Source organism: Bombina bombina, chromosome 5 (assembly GCF_027579735.1).
Source record: "Bombina bombina isolate aBomBom1 chromosome 5, aBomBom1.pri, whole genome shotgun sequence".
NCBI classification, from domain to species: domain Eukaryota; kingdom Metazoa; phylum Chordata; class Amphibia; order Anura; family Bombinatoridae; genus Bombina; species Bombina bombina.
Window position 1 is genome coordinate 621,579,074 of NC_069503.1, and position 23,749 is coordinate 621,602,822.

At 35.0% G+C, this 23,749-nt stretch overlaps 1 protein-coding gene across 1 annotated transcript in view; it reads left to right on the forward strand.

The window, feature by feature from the left end:
• The window catches only part of GABBR2 (gamma-aminobutyric acid type B receptor subunit 2), a 1,106,195-nt gene that overhangs the window by 417,127 nt on the left and 665,319 nt on the right, over positions 1 to 23,749 (forward strand). The window contains exon 3 of the mRNA XM_053714581.1: positions 16,042 to 16,212. Coding sequence (XP_053570556.1) covers positions 16,042 to 16,212 — 171 coding nt within the window. The remainder of the gene's footprint in view (positions 1 to 16,041; positions 16,213 to 23,749) is intronic.

Sequence of the window (23,749 nt, forward strand, 5' to 3'; positions counted from 1 at the left end):
GTCCCTAACATCGCCGCCACCTACCTACATTTATTAACCCCTAATCTGCTGCCCCCAACATCGCCGCCCCTATATTAAAGTTCTTAACCCCTAAACCTAAGTCTAACCCTAACCCCCGTAACTTAAATATAATTTAAATAAATCTAAATAAAATTACTACAATTAACTAAATTATTCCTATTTAAAACTAAATACTTACCTATAAAATAAACCCTAAACTAGCTACAATAATAATAATAATAATAATAATAATAATAGTTACATTGTAGCTATCTTAGGATTTATTTTTATTTTACAGGCAACTTTGTATTTATTTTAACTAGGTAGAATAGTTATTAAATAGTTATTAATTCCCTAAATTAACTACAAGTAAATACAATTAAATAAAATTATATAAAGTACGGAAGAAAAAAAAAAATTACAGAAAATAATAAAATAATTACAATTTTTTAAAACTAATTACACCTAATCTAATCCCCCTAATAAAATAAAAAAGTCCCCCAAAATAATAAAAAGCCCTACCCTATACAAAATTACAAATAGCCCTTAAAAGGGCCTTTTGCGGGGCATTGCCCCAAAGTAATCAGCTCTTTTACCTGTAAAAAAAAGTACAGTACCCCCCCAACATTAAAACCCACCACCCACATACCCAACCCTACTCTAAAACACACCCAATCCCCCTTAAAAAAACTAACACTAACCCCTTGAAGTTCACCCTACCTTGAGAAGTCTTCACCCAACCGGGCCAAAGTCCTCAATGAAGCCGGGCGAAGTGGTCCTCCATATGGGCAGAAGTCTTCATCCAAGCCGGGAAAAAGAGGTCCTCCAGATGGGCAGAAGTCTTCATCCAGATGGCATCTTCTATCTTCATCCATCCGGCACGGAGCGGGTCCATCTTCAAGATATCCGACGCGGAGCATCCTTCGGCCGACGACTACCCGACGAATTAAGGTTCCTTTAAGTGACGTCATCCAAGATGGCGACCCTTCAATTCCGATTGGCTGATAGAACTCTATCAGCCAATCAGAATTAAGGTAGAAAAAATCCTATTGGCTGATGCAATCAGCCAATAGGATTGAATTGCAATCCTATTGGCTGATTAGAACAGCCAATATGATTGAGCTTGCATTCTATTGGCTGTTCCAATCAGCCAATAGGATTGAAGTTCAATCCTATTGGCTGATGCAATTTATTTAAATTATATTTAAATTAGGGGGGTTAGGGTTAGGGTTAGACTTAGGTTTAGGGGTTAAGAACTTTAATATAGTGGTGACGACGTTGGGGGCGGCAGATTAGGGGTTAATACGTGTAGGTAGGAGGCGGCGACATTGGGGGCAGCAGAGTAGGGGTTAATAAATAAAATGTAGGTGTCTACGATGTTGGGGGCAGCAGATTAGGGGTTCATAAGTATAATGTAGGTGGTGGCGGTGTCCGGAGCAGCAGATTAAGGGTTAATAATATAATGTAGGTGTCGGCAATGTAGGGGTCGGCAGATTAGGGGTTAATAAATGTAAGATTAGGGGTGTTTAGACTCGGGTTCATGTTAGGGTGTTAGGTGTAGACATACATTTTATTTCCCAATAGGAATCAATGGGGCTGCGTTAGGAGCTTTACGCTGCTTTTTTGCAGGTGTTAGGTTTTTTTTCAGTCGGCTCTCCCCCATTGATTCCTATGGGGAAATCATGCACGAGCACGTTTAGCCAGCTTACTGCTACCGTAAGCAGCACTGGTATTGAGGTGAGATGTGGAGCTAAATTTTGCTCTCCGCTCACTTTTCTGCGGCTAACGCCGGGTTTGTAAAAACCCGTAATACCAGCGTTGTCTGTAGGTGAGCGGTGAGCTTAAACTGCTCATTAGCACCGCACCCCTGTTAACGCAAAACTCTTCATCTAGGCGATAGATTTTGACAGCACATAAGAATAGTTCTTATGTGCTGTCAAAATCTATCGGCTAGATTACGAGTTTTGCGTTATGGGTGAAAAAGCAGCGTTATGTCTCTTTTTCACTAACCCTGCTATTACGAGTTTTGCAGGTACAGCTGTACCGCACACTTTTTTGGTCGTAATGCAACGTAACTACTGCAGCTTTCAAAAAGTCATTTTTCAATGGGACTTCCATAGAGCCGGTATTACGAGTTTTGCCTGGGAGGCCAAAAAGTGAGCGGGACAGATAATACCGTCAAGATCCGTACCGTAAACTTTAAGTCATTAGTTATGGGTTTTACATTACAAAGCCGTAACATAAAACTCATAACTAAAGTGCTACAAAGAACACTAACACCCATAAACTACCTATTAACCCCTAAACGGAGGCCCCCCGCATCGCAAAAACACTAAAATAAAATTATTAACCCCTAATCTGCCTCTCCAAACATCACCACCACTATACTAAACATATTAACCCCTAAACCGCCACCCTCCCGCATCACAAACACTAGTTAAATATTATTAACCCCTAATCTGCTGTCCCTAACATTGCTGCAACCTACATTACTGTTATTAACCCCTAATCTGCTGCCCCCAAAATCGCCGCCACTATACTAAAGTTATAAACCCCTAAACCTAACCCTAAGTCTAACCCTAACTCTAACACCCACTAACTTTAACATAATTAAAATAAATCTAAATAAAAATTACAATTAATTCCTAAATAATACCTATTTAAAACTAAATACCTGTAAAATAAACCATAAGCTAGCTACAATATAACTAATAGTTATATTGTATCTAGCTTAGGTTTTATTTTTATTTCACAGCAAAGTTTGTATTAATTTTAACTAGGTAGAATAGTTAGTAAATAGTTATTAACTATTTACTAGCTACCTAGTTAAAATAAATACAAATTTGCCTGTAAAATAAAACCTAACCTGAGTTACATTAATACCTAACATTACACTAAAATTAAATAAATTACATTAATTAAATACAATTAACTAAATTACAAAAAACAAACACTAAATTACACAAAATAAAAAAGCAATAATCAAATATTTAAACTAATTACACCTAATCTAATAGCCCTATCAAAATAAAAAAGCCCCCCCCCCAAATAAAAACCCCTAGCCTACACTAAACTGCCAATAGCCCTTAAAAGGGACTTTTGTGGGGCATTGACCCAAAGAAATCAGCTCTTTTTTTACCTGTAAAAAAATTACAAACAACCACCCAACAGTAAAACCCACCACCCACACAACCAACCACCCAAATAAAATCCTATATAAAAAAACCTAAGCTCCCAATTGCCCTGAAAAGGGCATTTGTATGGGCATTGCCCTTAAAAGGGCATTTAGCTCTTTTTCTGTGCCCAAACCCTAAGTTAAAAATAAAACCCACCCAGTAAACCCTTAAAAAAACCTAACACTAACCTCCGAAGATCCACTTACAGTTTTTGAAGACCCGACATCCATCCTCAACGAAGCGGCAGAAGTCTTTATCCAATGGCAAAAAGTCCTCAGCGAAGCTGGCAGAAGTCTTCATCCAAGCAGGCCGAAGTCTTCAACCAAGCCGGCAGAAGTCTTCATCCAGACGGCATCTTCTATCTTCATCCATCCGGCGTGGAGCGGCTCCATCTTCAAGACATCCGGCGCGGAGCATCCTCTTCTGTTGACGGCTAACAAAGAATTAAAGGTGAAAAAATCCTATTGGCTGATCCGATCAGCCAATAGGATTGAGCTCACATTCTATTTGGAGTTACATGGATTTGGAATTACATGGATCCATGACATCACATTATATGTGGTGTTTAATAAATGTATAGAATTTTATGTAAGACATTTCCTTTGCCTAGTGTTATATAGGCGCTCTTTATTTTTTAATTTGATAGCCCTATGCCTATCCAAGGCATTCTTCAAGTCCTCCACTGTATTTGTCCTTACCACCTTTAATGGAAGTTTATACTACCCTATATTTTTGTCTGCTTAAGACAGAAGTAATACACTTAAAAATGCATTGAGAAGTAATTGTTTGAAAACATTTTTTATATATTAGGGATAGGCTGATTTAAACTTTAAACAATTTTAATATGTATTAATTATTATACTTATTTTGTATTTGTATAATCTGATTTTTTTTTAGCAATTCTGTGATAAGTAAGGGTTGCCACCTTTAGTTCTGGCCAAACCCAAACATTTTTGAGCCGTGCACAGCACAGTAAAACAATTTCACAAAATCTCTACTCACACACAAAAGTTAGTGCATGTGTGACAAAGCAATACTTAAAGCAAAAAATATATTTTGATAAATATAAATAATATATCAACAGTTTCAGTATTCTCCGACCATAATACCATAATAAATGTTCAATAGAAAAATGCTGTTAAACTACAAATGTAAATACATAAAATATTTTTTGTATTATATCGCTTTTTTCACTGCAAATATGTAATCATAATATTTGGTTAGATGTAAACATTAATAGTTAAAAAAAGAATAATAACAAAACGAGAAGCGATTAAATATTAAGCCATTAACTTTAAAAAGTTATTTTGATTTTATCATGAGTTGTAACGTCAGTTGAGGTAGAATATAACATTTTTGACTGTTGTATAAGGTAAAAGCTATTTAAAACCACACTTTAAATTATCTTAGTGTTTGTTTCCATAAAACCATATTTTTACTAAATATGGAAAGTTTATTATATATTTTTTCCTATCTAAAATACTATCTGAAAAATATCACACATATGAAAATGGTTTGTGATAGGGTTTTTACCATAACTTCTAAAACATGGATTATCAACAATGGAAAATTCTCTTTTTATAGTCATTCTATCTATCTATAATCTATCAATCAATCTATCTATCTATCTATCTATCTATCTATCTATCTATCTATCTATCTATCTATCTATTCTGGGCTCATAAAGAATAATAAATCATATATTTTTGTCAGCATTAATTTTATTTTGGAAACACAGAACACATATGCAGACTGGTGTGCAAACTTAATACTTTTCTCTGTATATTTTTCCAGGTCTGTGATAATATTTATATGTGCAAATAAACATAAATGTACTGGAAATCTTTGCTTTAAAGTGATGGTAAACTCACTTAAGTTAATTTACATAGTATGAAAGAACTTTTAAATATATGCATATTGATGCTAGTATTTTTATTACACACACACTATAGCTATTGTTATACCCATTTTATGCGCCTCTGTTCCCTGCTTCTATACTGCCTCCGTATCTGAATTTTTTATGCTTTAGTGTGACAAGCAGCTGTTACATCCAATAGGAGCTGCACCATAAGCCCTATGTTACCTATTGCCAGCACGCTCCCGTGCTGGTAACTTCAAGCCGCATTTGCTTGAGGTAGAACTGCGCAAGAGCAGTTCACTACGCTCTTTGCGCTGCTTACTCGCAAAAAAAAAAGCAAACACATGTGCCGATCTTGTCCCTGCAGCAAACAGTGAATCTCTACGGTGAAGCAGATTCACTGTTTAAGCAGCGCAAAGAGCGTAGTGAACTGCACTTGCGCAGTTCTACCTCAAACAGATGCGGCTTGAAGTTACCAGCACGGGAGCGTGCTGGCAGTAGGTAACATAGGGCGTATGGTGCAGCTCCTATTGGATGCAACAGCTGCCTGTCAAACTAAAGCATAAAAATTTCAGATATGGAGGCAGTATAGAAGCAGGGAAGAGAGGCGCATAAAAATTGGTATAACAATAGCTATAGTGTGTGTGTAATAAAAATACTAGCATCAATATGCATATATTTAAAAGTTATTTCATACTATGTAAATTAACTTATTTTACAGGTAATTTTGTAATTATTTTAACTAGGTAACTATTAAATAGTTCTTAACTATTTAATAGCTATTGTACCTGGTTAAAATAATTACAAAGTTACCTGTAAAATAAATCTTAATCCTAAAATAGCTACAATATAATTATAATTTATATTGTAGCTATATTAGGATTTATTTTACAGGTAAGTATTTAGCTTTAAATAGGAATAATTTATTTAATAAGAGTTAATTTATTTCGTTAGAATAAAATTATATTTAACTTAGGGGGGTGTTAGGGTTAAAGTAAAACTTAGCTTTAGGGGTTAATAAATTTATTAGAATAGCGGTGAGCTCCGGTCGGCAGATTAGGGGTTAATGTTTGAAGTTAGGCGTCGGCGATGTTAGGGAGGGTAGATTAGGGGTTAATACTATTTATTATAGGGTTATTGAGGCGGGAGTGAGGCGGATTAGGGGTTAATAACTTTATTATAGTAGCAGTGCGGTCCGCTCGGCAGATTAGGGGTTAATAAGTGTAGGTAGGTGGCGGTGACGTTGTGGGGGGCAGATTAGGGGTTAATAAATATAATATAGGGGTCGGCGGTGTTAGGGGCAGCAGATTAGGGGTACATAAGGATAACGTAGGTGGCGGCGCTTTGCGGTCAGCAGATTAGGGGTTAATTATTGTAGGTAGCTGGTGGCGACGTTGTGGGGGGCAGATTAGAGGTTAATAAATATAATATAGGGGTTGGCGGTGTTAGGGGCAGCAGATTAGGGGTACATAAGTATAACGTAGGTGGTGGTCGGCAGATTAGGGGTTAAAAAAATGTAATCGAGTGGCGGCGATGTGGGGGGGGCCTCTGTTTAGGGGTACATAGGTAGTTTATGGGTGTTAGTGTACTGTAGAGCACAGTAGTTAAGAGCTTTATGAACCAGCGTTAGCCCAAAAAGCTCTTAACTACTGACTTTTTTCTGCGGCTGGAGTTTGGTCGTCAGATTTCTAACGCTCACTTCAACCACGACTCTAAATACCGGCGTTAGAAAGATCCCATTGAAAAGATAGGATACGCAATTGACGTAAGGGGATCTGCGGTATGGAAAAGTCGCGGATGGAAAGTGAGTGTTAGACACTTTCCTGACTGACTCTAAATACCGGCGGTAGCCCAAAACCAGCGTTAGGAGCCTCTAACGCTGGTTCTCACGGCTACCGCCCAACTCTAAATCTAGGCGTAAGTTCTTTGACAAAAAATTCTGTATATTTTATCATTTATTTGTTAAACAAAGTGCTTGAACCTTGCAGAATTCTTAGTCAGTTGCACTAAAAAACTGCGTAATTAGGCAGTATTGTATTTAAAGGGATAGTAAAGTCCAAATTAAACTTTTCAAATAGGGCATACAATTTCAAACAACTTTCTAATTTACTTTTATTATCAAATTTGCTTTGCTCGTCTCTAGTTATTCTTAGTTGAAATCTAAACCTAGGTAGGCTCATATGCTAATTTCTTCTAAACCCTGGACGACTGCCTTTTATGTGAATGCATTTGACAGTTTTTCACAGCTAGAGGGCGTTAGTACATGTGTTTCATATTGATAACATTGTGCTTCTGCACGTGAAGTTATTTAAAGGGACGCTGAACCCCAAAAAATGTATTTCGTGATTCAGATAGAGCATTACATTTTAAGCAACTTTCTAATTTACTCCTATTATCAACTTTTCTTTATTCTCTTTATCTGAAATGCAAGAATGTAAGTTTAGATGCCGGCCCATTTTTGGTGAACAACCTTGGTTGTTCTTGCTGATTGGTGGATAAATCATCCACCATTAAAAAAGTGCTGTCCACAGTTCTGAACAAAAAAAAAAGCTTAGATGCCTTCTTTTTCAAAAAAAGATAGCAAGAGAATGACGAAGAATTGATAATAGGAGTAATTTAGAAAGTTGCTTAAAATTGCATGCTCTATCTGAATCCCGAAAGAAAAATTTTGGGTTCAGTGTCCCTTTAAGAGTCAGCACTAATTGCCTGTAATGCAAGTCTGTCAAAAGATCTGTGATAAGGAGGCAGGCAGAAGAAGCTTAGATGCAAGGTAATCACAGAGGTAAAAAAGTATATTTCTATAACAGTGTTAGTTGTGCAAACCTGGGGAATGGTAAATAAAGGGATTATCTATATTTTTAAACAATAACATTTTTCGTGTTTACTATCCCTTTAAGTACTTTAAAAAAAGCTGGTTACATTGCATTTCTTCTTTTTGCTCACCAACAGGGCTTACTATAATCAAATGCAATGTAGGTTATGGAGTGAGCGCCAAGAGGCAGAGGTGGATCAAAATATTTGACTAAGGAAATTTAATAATACATAGTATATTAGACAGAATTAAAAATCATGGATCCATGCATACATAAATACAAAAATAAATACAATATACAGTAAACACAATAATATAGGTTAAAAGATGGATTGGTAAGAACAGAACATATATGGTGCCAGGTTAAATGAATAAATTACTGTATCTGATACTGCTGTAAGAGTGGTAAAAAACAATACCAATTGGTGACCAAAAATAAAATAGTTATGTCCAAAATAAATGTAAGTATAGGTCCAAAAAATGAAGAAGTCCAGTGAATGTATCCAAAGAATGTATATTACTGAAAAATCCAATAAAAAAATCCAATAAAAGGTTGTTTGTGAAAAATGTTGTGTCCTGAGTGATTGTAGTCTTCAAAATGTGCTAAAAACCATCCTTGTGATGTTGACTCCAATAATGAAAAAATCAATAAAAATCTTGATAAAGGCCTGTTATCAGGTCGAAACGCGTCGACATATAAATGGTGAGATAATTTCTGATACACTAAGCAAGTATTTTTCTTATTGTCCTTAGTATTGTTTTTATTTCTTTCCACAGGTTTTTTATTGTATTATTATGGGATTTTAAGCAAGCTATTACTCAGGAATCACTTCCTGTTTAAACACCTTTCATCATAACTGATTTTGATCACAGAATTCACGATTCAACTCTGTGTTTTGCTTTTTTGTATTTATTTTCATTTTTTTTTTTTTTTGACACTATTGGATTTTTATTGTTTTTTTTCATTATTGGAGTAAAAATCACAAGGATTGTTTTTAGCACACTTTTGAACACTGCAATCACTCAGGACACAACATTTTTCCCAAACAACCTTTTATTGGATTTTTTTATTGGATTTTTCAGTAATATACATTCTTTGGATACATTCACTGGACTTCTTCATTTTTTGGACCTATACTTACATTTATTTTGGACATAACTATTTTATTTTTGGTCACCAATTGGTATTGCTTTTTACCACTCTTACAGCTGTATCAGATGCGGTAATTTATTAATTTAATCTGGCACCATATATGTTCTGTTCTTACCAATCCATCTTTTAACCTATATTATTGTGTTTACTGTATATTGTATTTATTTTTGTATTTATGTATGCATGGGTCCATGATTTTTAATTCTGTCTAATATACTATGTATTATTAAATTTCCTTAGTCAAATATTTTGATCCACTTCTGCCTCTTGGCGCTCACTCCATAACCTACATTGTATTTGCTATTCTAAGGTTGGCTAGGCACCCTTTTGGAGAGAGCTGTAGGTGTTCATACTAGCGCTAGACCTACGCACCTCTTTTCACTTACTATAATCAAAGGCTAGATTACAAGTGGTACGCTAACTGTTGTGCCCGAGCGCTAACTGTTTAAACCCTTTTGAAAATTGTATGCATGTTACTTTGCTGTAGTAGCTAAACCTCTCTCTTTATATATATGTATATATATATATATATATATATATATATATATATATATATATATATATACACATGCACGCATATACACATACAACATTCACACAAAACACGTGCTTGCACAGACACACATTTTTATTTGATCAAATCTAGCTAAAGTGCTCTTAAAACTGCTCAACTATTTTCAGTCTGCGAAAGTAAAGCAAATATTTATGTTATGTAATTGATTTTTTTTAAAGCTGTTTTTTTTGTTAATGTTAGCAGCCAAAAAGAAATTAAATTAATTGTTTCATAGTGTCGCATCATTGTCAGGCCGAGAAAAGTTGAAAGCAATATGAAAGCAATTGAAACAATAAAATGTATTTAAAAGAGTTAATGAAAGGAAAGTGTATTCTTTTTACTTTCTTGACAAAATATGTATTTTTGAGCTTGATGAAGTAATTAAATATGATGGAATATCCCTACTATTTCCACACAAAGTTGAAAACTAATTATAGATAAGGAGTAGTTTGTCTGTATTCTGCCAATTTAATTTAAAAGCACACAAAGGGCCAGATAACAAGTGGAGCAGTAGTTTGTACTAGTGTTTGAGCGTTAAAACCGCTAGAAGTATTTTTTGGCGCTCGGAGATTCATACTCATATTTCGAGTTTGAAGTAAAAAGTTTGCAATCTCGTGTTCGTAAGGTAATAAACATGACTTTGAGAAGTCGCGAACGCAAAATAGCATTCCCTCATAGACTTCCATGGAGCTGAAAATTTGACAAAAGATCTAACACCCACAAGTCGCGCAAACATGATTGCGGTTATTTAAAAGTGCATCATAAGAAGATCATTTTGCATATTTCTTAATCTAATGTTCTGCACATAGCAGAATATGTTCTATTTATTCTTAACAAGATATTTCAATATATATCTAATGGAGTTTGCACAAATAAATATTTATATATATATATATATATATATATACATACATGATTATATATAGGTATAGCTAGCTATACACAGATATATAGGAATATCTATTTTAAAATATATAGAACATATTCTATGTGCAGAACATGAAATGTATAATATTTACAATAAAATACATAGTTAAACAATTTATTAAATATGAATATTGCATAAATATGATTTTACATTTATTTTCATCTACTTAACTGCAAATACATTTAGAAAATGTATATGAATGTATTTCTTTGTTAAATCCCCTTGCACCTGAGACTTCAAATCTTTGAGCCCTTATAACATTTTATTGCAGTATTTTTATTTTAGAATTTTTATTAGTGTTATGTGTGTAACTGTACTTTTAAATTTATTTTGGATATTTTTTGTGACACTTTTTTTGTCTTGTGTAACTGTTAGCCAGAGCTCAGAGGACTCATTATTAATCATTCTAGCGCAAATCGCGATTGCGCTCATGCATTCACGTTTACTTTCAACTAGTAATACGAGCAGAGTTTAACTTGTGCACAAAGGCCATAAAAACTCGAAATCGCTTGCGTGCAAATGATAGCAAGCCACTTGTAATCCAGCACATAGCTGGGAGTCAAGTTTCTTTTTTAAATACATACTGTATAATATATTTCACACTTACACTCCTTTAAGCATTGTTAGCATTTTCACAGATCCTACATGACATAATTAAAACCCTTCAAAGTAACAGTGCTGAGTTTAAGAGGAAAACATGTTTTAATAGTGCAGGGGAAAAAATATTATTATTCTCTCTCGTCCTCTAAAGTTTTTTTTTTTTCAAAAGAAAATATTATTGTCTGTTCTATCCACTCAACTGTATTTTATATTCTGAGAGACATAAAGGTTTTCTCTAATCAACTTTATTTAGGTCTGGAGTCAGTATACAGTACAGCAGTGTATAGTTATTCATATTTGAGAACAACAACAAAAAAAGGGTCCAAAGCTATTTGTGTCTCTCAAGCATATTTTTAATCTGTTTCTCTATCTATCTATCTATCTATCTATCTATCTATCTATCTATCTATCTATCTGTCTGTCTGTCTGTCTGTCTATCTATCTAGTGTGGGCTCCTAAAGAATAATACATCATATATTTGTTGCGGTATTAAATATTATTTTGGAAACCTCTAATATAAAATAGTTTGCCCAATGGTCTGCCATGTTGGTAAAATAGCAGCATAAATAACAGAAAGCTGTCAATGTTCTGAATATGTCTATAATTTTCAACATAAGGTTTTAGATAAAAATATAAATAAAAAAAAATATTGTTGATCTTTATATTTCCTATGAGATGACATGCACTGTATGGTTTTGAAATAAGGTTGTGCTTAAGGGCATATTTATTAATGTGCGAGCGGACATGATACGATGTAGTGTATCATGTCCTCTGCAACATTCGCTGTCTTGTGAACTGCTGGTGCAATGCCGCCCCCTGCAGATTCGCGGCCAATCGACCGCTAGCAGGCGGTGTCAATCAACCCGATCGTATTCGATCGGGTTGATTTCTGTCCGCTGCCGGAAGGCTCGCCCTATGTGTTTTTCAATATGAACGCTAACACAAAACACATATGCAGACTGGTGCGCAAACTTAATACTTCACCAGCCTCTACTGAATTAGTGGTTATTGACACCTAACCACATTCACAGAGTTGTGCAAATAATAACAAAGGATATGTATAATTTAAAAATAAAGTTCTAATATCCAAGTTTAAATGAGTATAAATATATAAAACTAGCTTACAGTTAATCTACCTGGTAAGCTACTAACTGATAATTGACTGTACAACATGCTTAGAGAAGTTGCTCACATTGCCTGGACTGTTATCTTGTTTCTGTATAACATATATTATGAAAGGTCTATAGATAATAGAAGTTTTACATGCAATGAATGTATAAAATAACGCTATACTGCATATAACTTGAATACATCAAACTGAATCACATCTTAATTTTCTATCCTTTATGTTGAATTTCAAGAAATTGATTTAATTTATTTGATCTACAGTAATAAAATTATTTAATCTTGCTATATGGATTTGTTTGCCTTTTGTATGACAACATTTTTAAAACACTACTTTGAATTTATATTTTTATTTTCTTGTTTGCTTGTTTGTTTGTTTTTAAATATATTTTTTTATTTATTTATTTATACTCTTACCTGAAATAAAACATTACAGTTAATTTTGTTGTTGCATTTACATTTACAGATAAATAGTTGTTGCAGTAAGTATGCATCTTGAGTTGCTATTATTCAGAGGGATATGAAACCCAAAAATATTATTTTGTGATTAAAACAGAACATACCACTTTAAAAAAAAAAAAAATCAAATTTACTTCTATTTTCAAATTTCCATGATATTCTGTGTTGAAGAGATACCTAGGTATGCATCTGGAGCAATATATGGCAGGAAATAGTGCTGCCATCTAGTGCTCTTGTAAATGGATAATATTTGTGCCAAACTGCTGTCATATAGTGCTCCAAAAATGGGCCAGGCTCCTAAGCATGTGTACCTGCTTTTCAACAAAAGATACTAAAAGAATAAAGACAAATTGATAATATATGTAAATTAGAAAGATGCTTAAAATCAAATGCTCTATCTGAATCATGAAAGGGATATTTTGGGTTTTATATCCCTTTGATATAAATTCATTATATTTCAATATATAATCAGTTTACAAAATTATTAAAAAAGGAAGAAAACAGAGGGGCCACAATGGCCTAGTACCACCAAAACAAGTAGCAAATAAAGGTCAGATGAATGGTGACTCACAAACATGAAGCACCCAATGGTGCTATTGGGACAGGCTGGAACTTCACAGCAGTCCAGCTCACTGGATGGAAAATAGACTGAAATCCACAGCAGAAAGGTTCCAAGGGACTCCCCTATCAACACCTGTATAGGGATATAGAGCGAACAACCATAGCCTAGTACAGTATGGTAAAGGTAAATTGCAAGGTATGAATTACACTTAGAGGATAGAAAGCACCTCCAGGTGCAGTACAAACAGACTGGAACTTCTCAGTCGCCCAGTAGACTGATCTCCACAGCGAAACAGGCGACACTCCAAGCCCAAAAAATATGGAATGATAAAATCCAAAACCAGCAAGTGTATAATAAAAGCAAACTCTTTATTATTATTTATTATTATTATCGGTTATTTGTAGAGCGCCAACAGATTCCGCAGCTCTAGATTATTAAAAGCCACACGTTTCTCAGCCTCTATAGGGCTGTTACCTCAGGCTAATACATAAAATATTAAAATATACACTTGCTATTTAAAGGGTAAACCCCCTCTAATATGTTAATTAGTTAATTGGTTAATGAGAACCTTCATTAACCAATTAACTAATTAGCCTATTAGAGGGGGATTACCCTTTAAATAACAAGTGTATTTTTTAATATTTTATGTATTAGCCTGAGGAAACAGCCCTGTAGAGACTGAGAAATGTGTTGCTTTTAATAAAGAGTTTGCTTTTATTATACACTCTCTGTTTTTGGATTTTATCATCCCATATTTTTTGGGCTTTGAGTGTCGCCTGTTTCGCTGTGGAAATCAGTCTGCTGGGCGACAGAGAAGTTCCAGTTTGTTTGTACTGCACCTTGAGGTGCTTTCTATACTCTAAGTGTAAATCATACCTTGCAATTTACCTTTACCATACTGTACTAAGCTATGGTTGTTCGCTCTATATCCCTATACAGGTGTTGATTGGGGAGTCCCTTGGAACCTTTCTGCTGTGGATTTCAGTCTAATTCCATCCAGTGAGCTGGACTACTGTGAAGTTCCAGCCTGTCCCAATAGCTCCATTGGGTGCTTCATGTTTGTGAGTAACCATTCATCTGACCTTTATTTGCTACTTGTTTTGGTGGTACTAGGCCATTGTGGCGCCTCTGTTTTCTTCCTTTTTTAGATTATCTTTTACCAGGATTTGACCATTCTTTGACAGAGTGCAGCCTACATCTTGGACACATTGTTCTTTCTGTTTTTGTTTTTCATATATTGGACTTGTGTATTTTATGTATATTATGTATGTTCTGTTGTTGTAACACAGGCTTGGAAGTAGGGATGGGCGAATGTTTCTAAAAATTTGAAATTTAAAACGAATGTTGATACATTCGTTCGTTCAAATTGAATTTCGAATGTTTATATAACATTCTATTTTCGAATTTTCGTTTTCGAATTTTTCAATAAAATTCAAAAATATTCGTTCGAATAATAGAATGTTTAGCTATGTAATTCATTCAATTTCGAAATGTAATATTCGAATTCGAATGTGACATTCGAATTCGAATGTCACATTCGAATTTGAAGTAGTATTTCTAGTCTAATACTGTGTTTTAAATGTAATATTCGAATTTGAATGTGACATTCGAATTCGAATGTCACATTTGAATTCGAAATAGTATTTCTAGTCTAATACTGTGTTTTTTAAATGTAATATTCGAATTCGAATGTCACATTCGAATTCAAAATAGTATTTCTAGTTTGCAACTGTGCTTAATAAATGTAATATTCAAATTCGAATGTGAAATTCGATTTGAATGTGACATTCAAATTCGAAATAGTATTTCTAGTCTAATACTGTGTTTTATAAATGTAATATTCGAATTTGAATGTGACATTCGATTCAAATGTGATATTCGAAATAGTGTTTCTAGTCTACAATTGTGTTTTATAAATGTAATATTCGAATTTGAATGTGACATTCGAATGTAACATTCGTATTCGAATGTGACATTCGCATTCGAATGTCACATTCGAAAACTGTAAATAACATTCGAAAATCGAATTTTTAAGAATATTCGTTCTTATCAACATTCTATTATGTAAATCGAATTTATACAATAACATTCGTTCTAACATTCGAATTCGGATATAAACACATTCGCCCATTCCTACTTGGAAGCACCCCCTATGGGAGATTTGCATTAGTGCATATTTTCCATTTTTTTACAAAATTATTATTAAACTTTCTCTATTTTAACATTTGTTGCTCTGTGGTTTAGTTTCTAGGTTTCTGATATATATTTAAAGTAATGAAACAAATATAAATAAATATTCTTTCCCAAAATGCGTTACACAAATATTAAAATAAGGAAGTGTATTCAACTGAATATTCATTTGAAAAATATCACATATATGAAAATTGTTTGTGATAGGGTTTTTACCATAGCTTCTCTAAAACATGGATGATCAACAATGGAAAATTCTCTTTTTATAGTCATTCTATAATCTATCAATCTATCTATCTATCTATTCCGGGCTCCTAAAGAATAATAAATCATATATTTGTTGCAGCATTAAATTTTATTTTGGAAACACAGAACAAATATGCAGACTGGTGTGCAAACTTAATACTTTTCTCTATATATTTTTCCAGGTATAATGGTTTGCTTTGAATTTGCTTTTATTATGTAAATAACTTTAGAAAACTACTATAACTATGAATCATAATAATAATAACACAAAATATAATCTTGTTATTATATTTGCCAGTTTGGAAAATTAAAAACATTTCTTGATTTTGAAATTGGAAGAGAATATTAACTTTAATCATATATTTTCTTTTTATTCCAGCTCTCTTTTGCAGCAACAACACCAGTTCTTGCGGATAAGAAAAAATATCCTTACTTCTTCCGGACAGTACCATCAGATAACGCCGTTAATCCAGCAATTGTGAAATTCCTGAAACATTTTAAGTGGCAAAGAGTAGGAACATTAACTCAGGATATACAAAGGTTTTCTGAGGTAAGATAGATATTTTTGCTTTATTTGTCTCTTTCTTATAATATTATATTCATCTTAAAGGAATAGTCTAGTCAAAATTAAACTTTCATGATTCAGATAGAGCATGCAATTTTAAGCAACTTTCTTATTTACTCCTATTATCAATTTTTCTTTGTTCTCTTGGTATCTTTATTTGAAAAAGCAAGAATGTAAGCTTAGTAGCCGGCCCATTTTTGGGTAGCGCTTGCTGATTGGTGACTTAATGTAGCTTAAAATTGCATGCTCTATCTGAATCATGAAAGTTTCATTTTGACTAGACTATCCCTTTAAATATACAGTATACTATAAAGTTGCAGAGGTCATTTATTTTTTGTCTTGAATGTAGTGTTATTATAGAAATATCAAGTTCATAATCTTCTAATAGTTTAAAGCAGGGTTGGCCAACTGGGGGCCTGTAAGCCTCATGTGGCCCTCTCAACTAGTTTTTTTTGCGTCAGTTAAAAAATAGTATTAAGAATTTGTATCATAGTTTCTGTGGTCCTAAGAAAAAGCAGAACTAAAAAGGTGTGCTCTGGAACTGGTGTGACAGAGGATACTCTGCAACATTACATAAATCTCACCCTGTAGCCCTGGATATTTGTAGGAAATATATTACTTGTGTGTTTAACATCCATAAATGAATAAGTGGCCCTTAAAGGGACAATAAATACATTTCATGCACTTCCCTCTGATCATTTGTCAGCCCAATATGGAACCAAGGTTACACTGCAGGTAACTGAAGGAGAGTTACTGTACATGTGCAAACACATCAGTACTGGAATGTAGTGAAATCTAGATTTCAATATGGTGGCATTCGTGACTAGAGGGATGCGGGGCATAACCTGAATACTATGCTTATAAAATGTATTTAGTGTTTAATGTTACCTTAAAGCTTATAAAATGCTGATCTGCATCACACATGTATTAGGAAGTTGTCTTTCACTGATTTAAAGGGCCATTAAAGTGATAAAATTACATGCTCTAATTTTTTTATAGCATGTCATTTATCACTAGTGACACTGCCATTCTATCGGCTAGATTTAGAGTTTTGTCGGTAACGACCCACGTAGCTAACGCTGGCTTTTTTCTGGCCACACCTTTTAAATACCTCTGGTATTGAGAGTTCACAGAATGGCTGCGTTAGGCTCCAAAAAGGGAGCGTACAGGCATATTTAACGCCACTGCAACTCTCGATACCAGAGTTGCTTACGGACGCGGCCAGCTTCAAAAACGTGCTTGTGCACGATTCCCCCATAGAAAACAATGGGGCTGTTTGAGCTGAAAAAAACCCTAACACCTGCAAAAAAGCCGCGTTCAGCTCCTAACGCAGCCCCATTGTTTCCTATGGTTAAACACTTCCTACGTCTGCACCTAACACTCTAACATGTACCCCGAGTCTAAACACCCCTAACCTTACACTTATTAACCCCTATTCTGCTGCCCCCGCTATCGCTGACCCCTGCATATTATTATTAACCCCTAATCTGCCGCTCCGTAAACCGCCGCTACTTACATTATCCCTATGTACCCCTAATCTGCTGCCCCTAACACCGCCGACCCCTATATTATATTTATTAACCCCTAATCTGCTCCCCACAACGTCGCCTCCACCTGCCTACACTTATTAACCCCTAATCTGCCGAGCGGACCGCACCGCTATTATAATAAAGTTATTAACCCCTAATCCGCCTCACTAACCCTATAGTAAATAGTATTAACCCCTAATCTGCCCTCCCTAACATCGCCGACACCTAACTTCAAACATTAACCCCTAATCTGCCGACTGGAGCTCACCGCTATTCTAATAAATGTATCAACCCCTAAAGCTAAGTCTAACCCTAACACTAACACCCCCCTAAGTTAAATATAATTTAAATCTAACAAAATTAATTAACTCTTATTAAATAAATTATTCCTATTTAAAGCTAAATACTTACCTGTAAAATAAATCCTTATATAGCTACAATATAAATTATATTTATATTATAGCTATTTTAGGATTTATATTTATTTTACAGGTAACTTTGTATTTATTTTAACCAGGTACAATAGCTATTAAATAGTTAAGAACTATTTAATAGCTAAAATAGTTAAAATAATTACAAAATTACCTGTAAAATAAATCCTAACCTAAGTTACAATTAAACCTAACACTACACTATCAATAAATTAATTAAATACAATATCTACAAATAAATACAATGAAATAAACTAACTAAAGTACAAAAAATAAAAAAGAACTAAGTTACAAAAAATAAAAAAATATTTACAAACATCAGAAAAATATTACAACAATTTTAAACTAATTACACCTACTCTAAGCCCCCTAATAAAATAACAAAGACCCCCAAAATAAAAAAAAATGCCCTACCCTATTCTAAATTACTAAAGTTCAAAGCTATTTTACCTTACCAGCCCTGAACAGGGCCCTTTGCGGGCCATGCCCCAAAGAATTCAGCTCTTTTGCCTGTAAAAAAAACACATACAATACCCCCCCCAACATTACAACCCACCACCCACAAACCCCTAATCTAACCCAAACCCCCCTTAAATAAACCTAACACTAAGCCCCTGAAGATCTTCCTACCTTATCTTCACCATACCAGGTTCACCGATCGATCCAGAAGAGCTCCTCCGATGTCTTGATCCAAGCCCAAGCGGGGGGCTGAAGATGTCCATGATCCGGCTGAAGTCTTCATCCAAGCGGGAGCTGAAGAGGTCCATGATCCGGCTGAAGTCTTCTATCAACAGCATCTTCAATCTTCTTTCTTCCGGATCCATCTTGCAGACCTCCGACGCGGAACATCCTGCTGGCCTGACGGACTACCGACGAATGAAGGCTCCTTTAAGGGACGTCATCCAAGATGGCGTCCCTCGAATTCCAATTGGCTGATACGATTCTATCAGCCAATTGGAATTAAGGTAGGAATATTCTGATTGGCTGATGAAATCAGCCAATCAGAATCAAGTTCAATCCGATTGGCTGATCCGATCGGAATTCGGAATTCGTGGGACGCCATCTTGGATGACGTCCCTTAAAGGAGCCTTCATTCGTCGGTAGTCCGTCGGGCCAGCAGGATGTTCCGCGGCGGAGGTCTGCAAGATGGATCCGAAAGAAAGAAGATTGAAGATGCCGTTGATAGAAGACTTCAGCCGGATCATGGACCTCTTCAGCTCCCGCTTGGATGAAGATTTCAGCCGAATCATGGACATCTTCAGCCCCCCGCTTGGGCTTGGATCAAGACATTGGAGGAGCTCTTCTGGATCGATCGGTGAACCTGGTATGGTGACGATAAGGTAGGAAGATCTTCAGGGGCTTAGTGTTAGGTTTATTTAAGGGGGGTTTGGGTTAGATTAAGGGTATGTGGGTGGTGGGTTGTAATGTTGGGGGGGGTATTGTATGTGTTTTTTTTACAGGCAAAAGAGCTGAATTCTTTGGGGCATGCCCCGCAAAGGGCCCTGTTCAGGGCTGGTAAGGTAAAAGAGCTTTGAACTTTAGTAATTTAGAATAGGGTAGGGCATTTTTTTATTTTGGGGGTCTTTGTTATTTTATTAGGGGGCTTAGAGTAGGTGTAATTAGTTTAAAATTGTTGTAATATTTTTCTGATGTTTGTAAATATTTTTTTATTTTTTGTAACTTAGTTCTTTTTTATTTTTTGTACTTTAGTTAGTTTATTTCATTGTATTTATTTGTAGATATTGTATTTAATTAATTTATTGATAGTGTAGTGTTAGGTTTAATGGTAGGTAATTGTAGGTATTTTATTTAATTAATTTATTGATAGTGTAGTGTTAGGTTTAATTGTAACTTAGGTTAGGATTTATTTTACAGGTAATTTTGTAATTATTTTAACTATTTTAGCTATTAAATAGTTCTTAACTATTTAATAGCTATTGTACCTGGTTAAAATAAATACAAAGTTACCTGTAAAATAAATATAAATCCTAAAATAGCTATAATATAAATATAATTTATATTGTAGCTATATTAGGATTTATTTTACAGGTAAGTATTTAGCTTTAAATAGGAATAATTTATTTAATAAGAGTTAATTAATTTCGTTAGATTTAAATTATATTTAACTTAGGGGGGTGTTAGTGTTAGGGTTAGACTTAGCTTTAGGGGTTAATACATTTATTAGAATAGCGGTGAGCTCCAGTCGGGAGATTAGGGGTTAATGTTTGAAGTTAGGTGTCGGCGATGTTAGGGAGGGCAGATTAGGAGTTAATACTATTTATTATAGGGTTAGTGAGGCGGATTAGGGGTTAATAACTTTATTATAATAGAGGTGCGGTCCGCTCGGCAGATTAGGGGTTAATAAGTGTAGGCAGGTGGAGGCGACGTTGCGGGGGGCAGATTTGGGGTTAATAAATATAATATAGGGGTCGGCGGTGTTAGGGGCAGCAGATTAGGGGTACATAAGGATAACGTAAGTAGCGGTGCTTTGCGGTCGGCAGATTAGGGGTTAATTATTGTAGGTAGCTGGCGGCGACGTTGTGGGGGGCAGGTTAGGGGTTAATAAATATAATACAGGGGTCGGCGGTGTTAGGGGCAGCAGATTAGGGGTACATAAGGATAACGTAGGTGGCGGTCGGCAGGTTAGGGGTTAAAAAAATTGAAATGAGTGGCGGCGATGTGGGGGGACCTCGGTTTAGGGGTACATAGGTAGTTTATGGGTGTTAGTGTACTTTAGAGCACAGCAGTTAAGAGCTTTATAAACTGGCTTTAGCCCAGAAAGCTCTTAACTACTGACTTTTTTCTGCGGCTGGAGTTTTGTCGTTAGATTTCTAACGCTCACTTCAGCCACGACTCTAAATACCGGAGTTAGAAAGATCCCATTGAAAAGATAGGATACGCAATTGACGTAAGGGGATCTGCGGTATGGAAAAGTTGCGGCTGAAAAGTGAGCGTTAGACCCTTTCCTGACTGACTCCAAATACCGGCGGTAGCCTAAAACCAACGTTAGGAGCCTCTAACGCTGGTTTTCACGGCTACCGCCAAACTCTAAATCTAGGCCTATGTGTTTACAATCCATAAAGGTATTAAAAACACATAGTTAAATGGCCCTCAGGAGCCGCAAAGAAATTCTGGTCTTGAGCAAAAACTGCTGCTTACCCACTCAGCAGCTCTAGTCGCATTACCTAAAAGTTTAGCTAGTGCTGCTGATTTGATAAGCGTTTTCTATTGGGACCAATAGTTTCTGATGCTCCCAAACGGTACTTTAGCTGTGTATTTTACCCATTTATGGGGGTTAAACACATAGCATAGCAGGGTTGGTAGTGAGAAAGTTAAATGCTCTAACAAATTATATCATGTCTTGTTTTCACTATAATGTCCCATTAAAATATGGTTGAATAGTGTTCAGTTGCATTGCTCAATAGACCATAACCATGTAAGCTTTTAACAATACAGTAGCCCTGACTGTTACATAAGAGAGAGATTCTTCAATCCGGGTTTGTTTGTGGTCCTTACAGAGATATAACACTCAAAGGTTTTCTCCTTTCCATCTAAAAAAATATTTTAAAAATGATTTACAGTGCTTTGTTTTTTGAAAAAAAATAAATAAATAAATGTTCCTGTGCTGAAGAAAAAACATGTTTTTCTGTGGAATTTTCCCTGTCAACCAATGAGCATTAGAGTAAAATTGGTGATATTATTGCCAATGCATGACTTGATGACTGATGATGGCAAAACTATTTATTTACATATCTGTCTATGTGCTTGCTTGTCTGTCTATCTATCAATCTATCTATCTATTTATCTTTCTATCTATTTATCTATCTATCAATCTATTTATCTATCTATCTATCTATCTATCTATCTATCTATCTATCTATCATCTATCATTTATCTATTATCTATCTGTCTATCTATTTATCTATCATCATTTATCTATTATCTATCTATTTAGCATCTATCTATCTGTCTATCTATCTCACTATGCAGGGTCTACATGTGAAGATAACTACATTACAATATAAGGGAAAAATTTTATTTTTTTTGTGATTTCTCTCCATGCCAGCAAGTTTTAGATCATTAGGCCCATACAGAGAACAATGGAAAATGAACATTTTAGTATCTACATTTTCTACCCCCAGTTGGGAGCATGAGTTTTTTAAATAAATTTTGTTTACATAGCTTTCCTATAACCATTACTTAAGTATCGGCATTTTTAGTATAAGTGAGGATACAACAGGCAAAATAAGCTATTTCAAATGACAAAATAAAGGTAATGAGCAATTAGTATAAAATGTAATACACTCTAGCAGTTAAAATTGATGATTGGCAACACATTAAAAGCCAGATTACGAGTGGAGCGCTAACAGTTATGCACGAGCGATAAGGGGTATATCATCGGTGTTTGCCTTCATATGGTTTTTCACTCGTATTACAAGTTCAAAGTATACGCGATCGCTTGAGCACAATCACATTTACGTTAAAATGATTACTGCGACCTGAGAGCTCTGGTTAACTGTAAAAAAAATGCACAAAAATGTTATAAGTTCTCAAAGATATGAGGTCTCAGGTGTTAGAAAAAAAAGGCAGGCAAAGGTTTTTAACATTGACATAAATACATATACATGTCTGAATATATATTGATGTATATATATATATATATATATATATATATATACACACATTTGTGCTCATAAGTTTACATACCCTAGCAGAATTTATGATTTCTTAGCTATTTTTCAGAGAATATGAATGATAACACAAAAACTTTTCTTTCACACATGGTTAGTGTTTGGCTGAAGCCATTTATTATCAATCAACTGTGTTTACTCTTTTTAAATCATAATGACAACAGAAACTACCCAAATGACCCTGAAACTACCCAAATGACCCTGATTTAAATAATTAGTGTGTGTGTATAAAAGGTCAATGAGTTTCTGGACTCCTGACAGACCCTTGAATCTTTCATCCAGTGCTGCACTGACGATTCTGGATTCTGAGTCATGGGGAAAGCAAAAGAATTGTCAAAGGATCTGCGGGAAAAGGTAGTTGAATTGTATAAAACAGGAAAGGGATATAAAAAGATATCCAAGGAATTGAGAATGCAAATCAGCAGTGTTCAAACTCTAAATGGAAGACTGGACAGATAGCTCAGCATGCTAATGCACTATGGCCGAGCTCTGTAGCAACCCGAGGGTTGCAGGTTCTATCCCTGGCAAGGTTCACTCAGCCTTTCATCCTTCCAAAGTCGATAAAATGAGCAGCACCTTGAGACCCTTACAGGTGATTAGCAGCACTTTACAAGTACCCAATACATACATACATACAAAACGAGGGGTTCTGTTGAAACCAAACCACGGTCAACTAAAATTTCAGCCACAACTGCCAGGAAAATTGTTCGGGATACAAAGATAAACCCACAAATAACTTTAGGTGAAATACAGGACATGTGGTGTGGCTGTTTCAAGATGCACAATATGGAGGCACTTGAAGAAAGATGGGCTGCATGGTTGAGTAGCCAGAAGAAAGCCATTACTACGCAAATGCCACAAAGTATCCCGC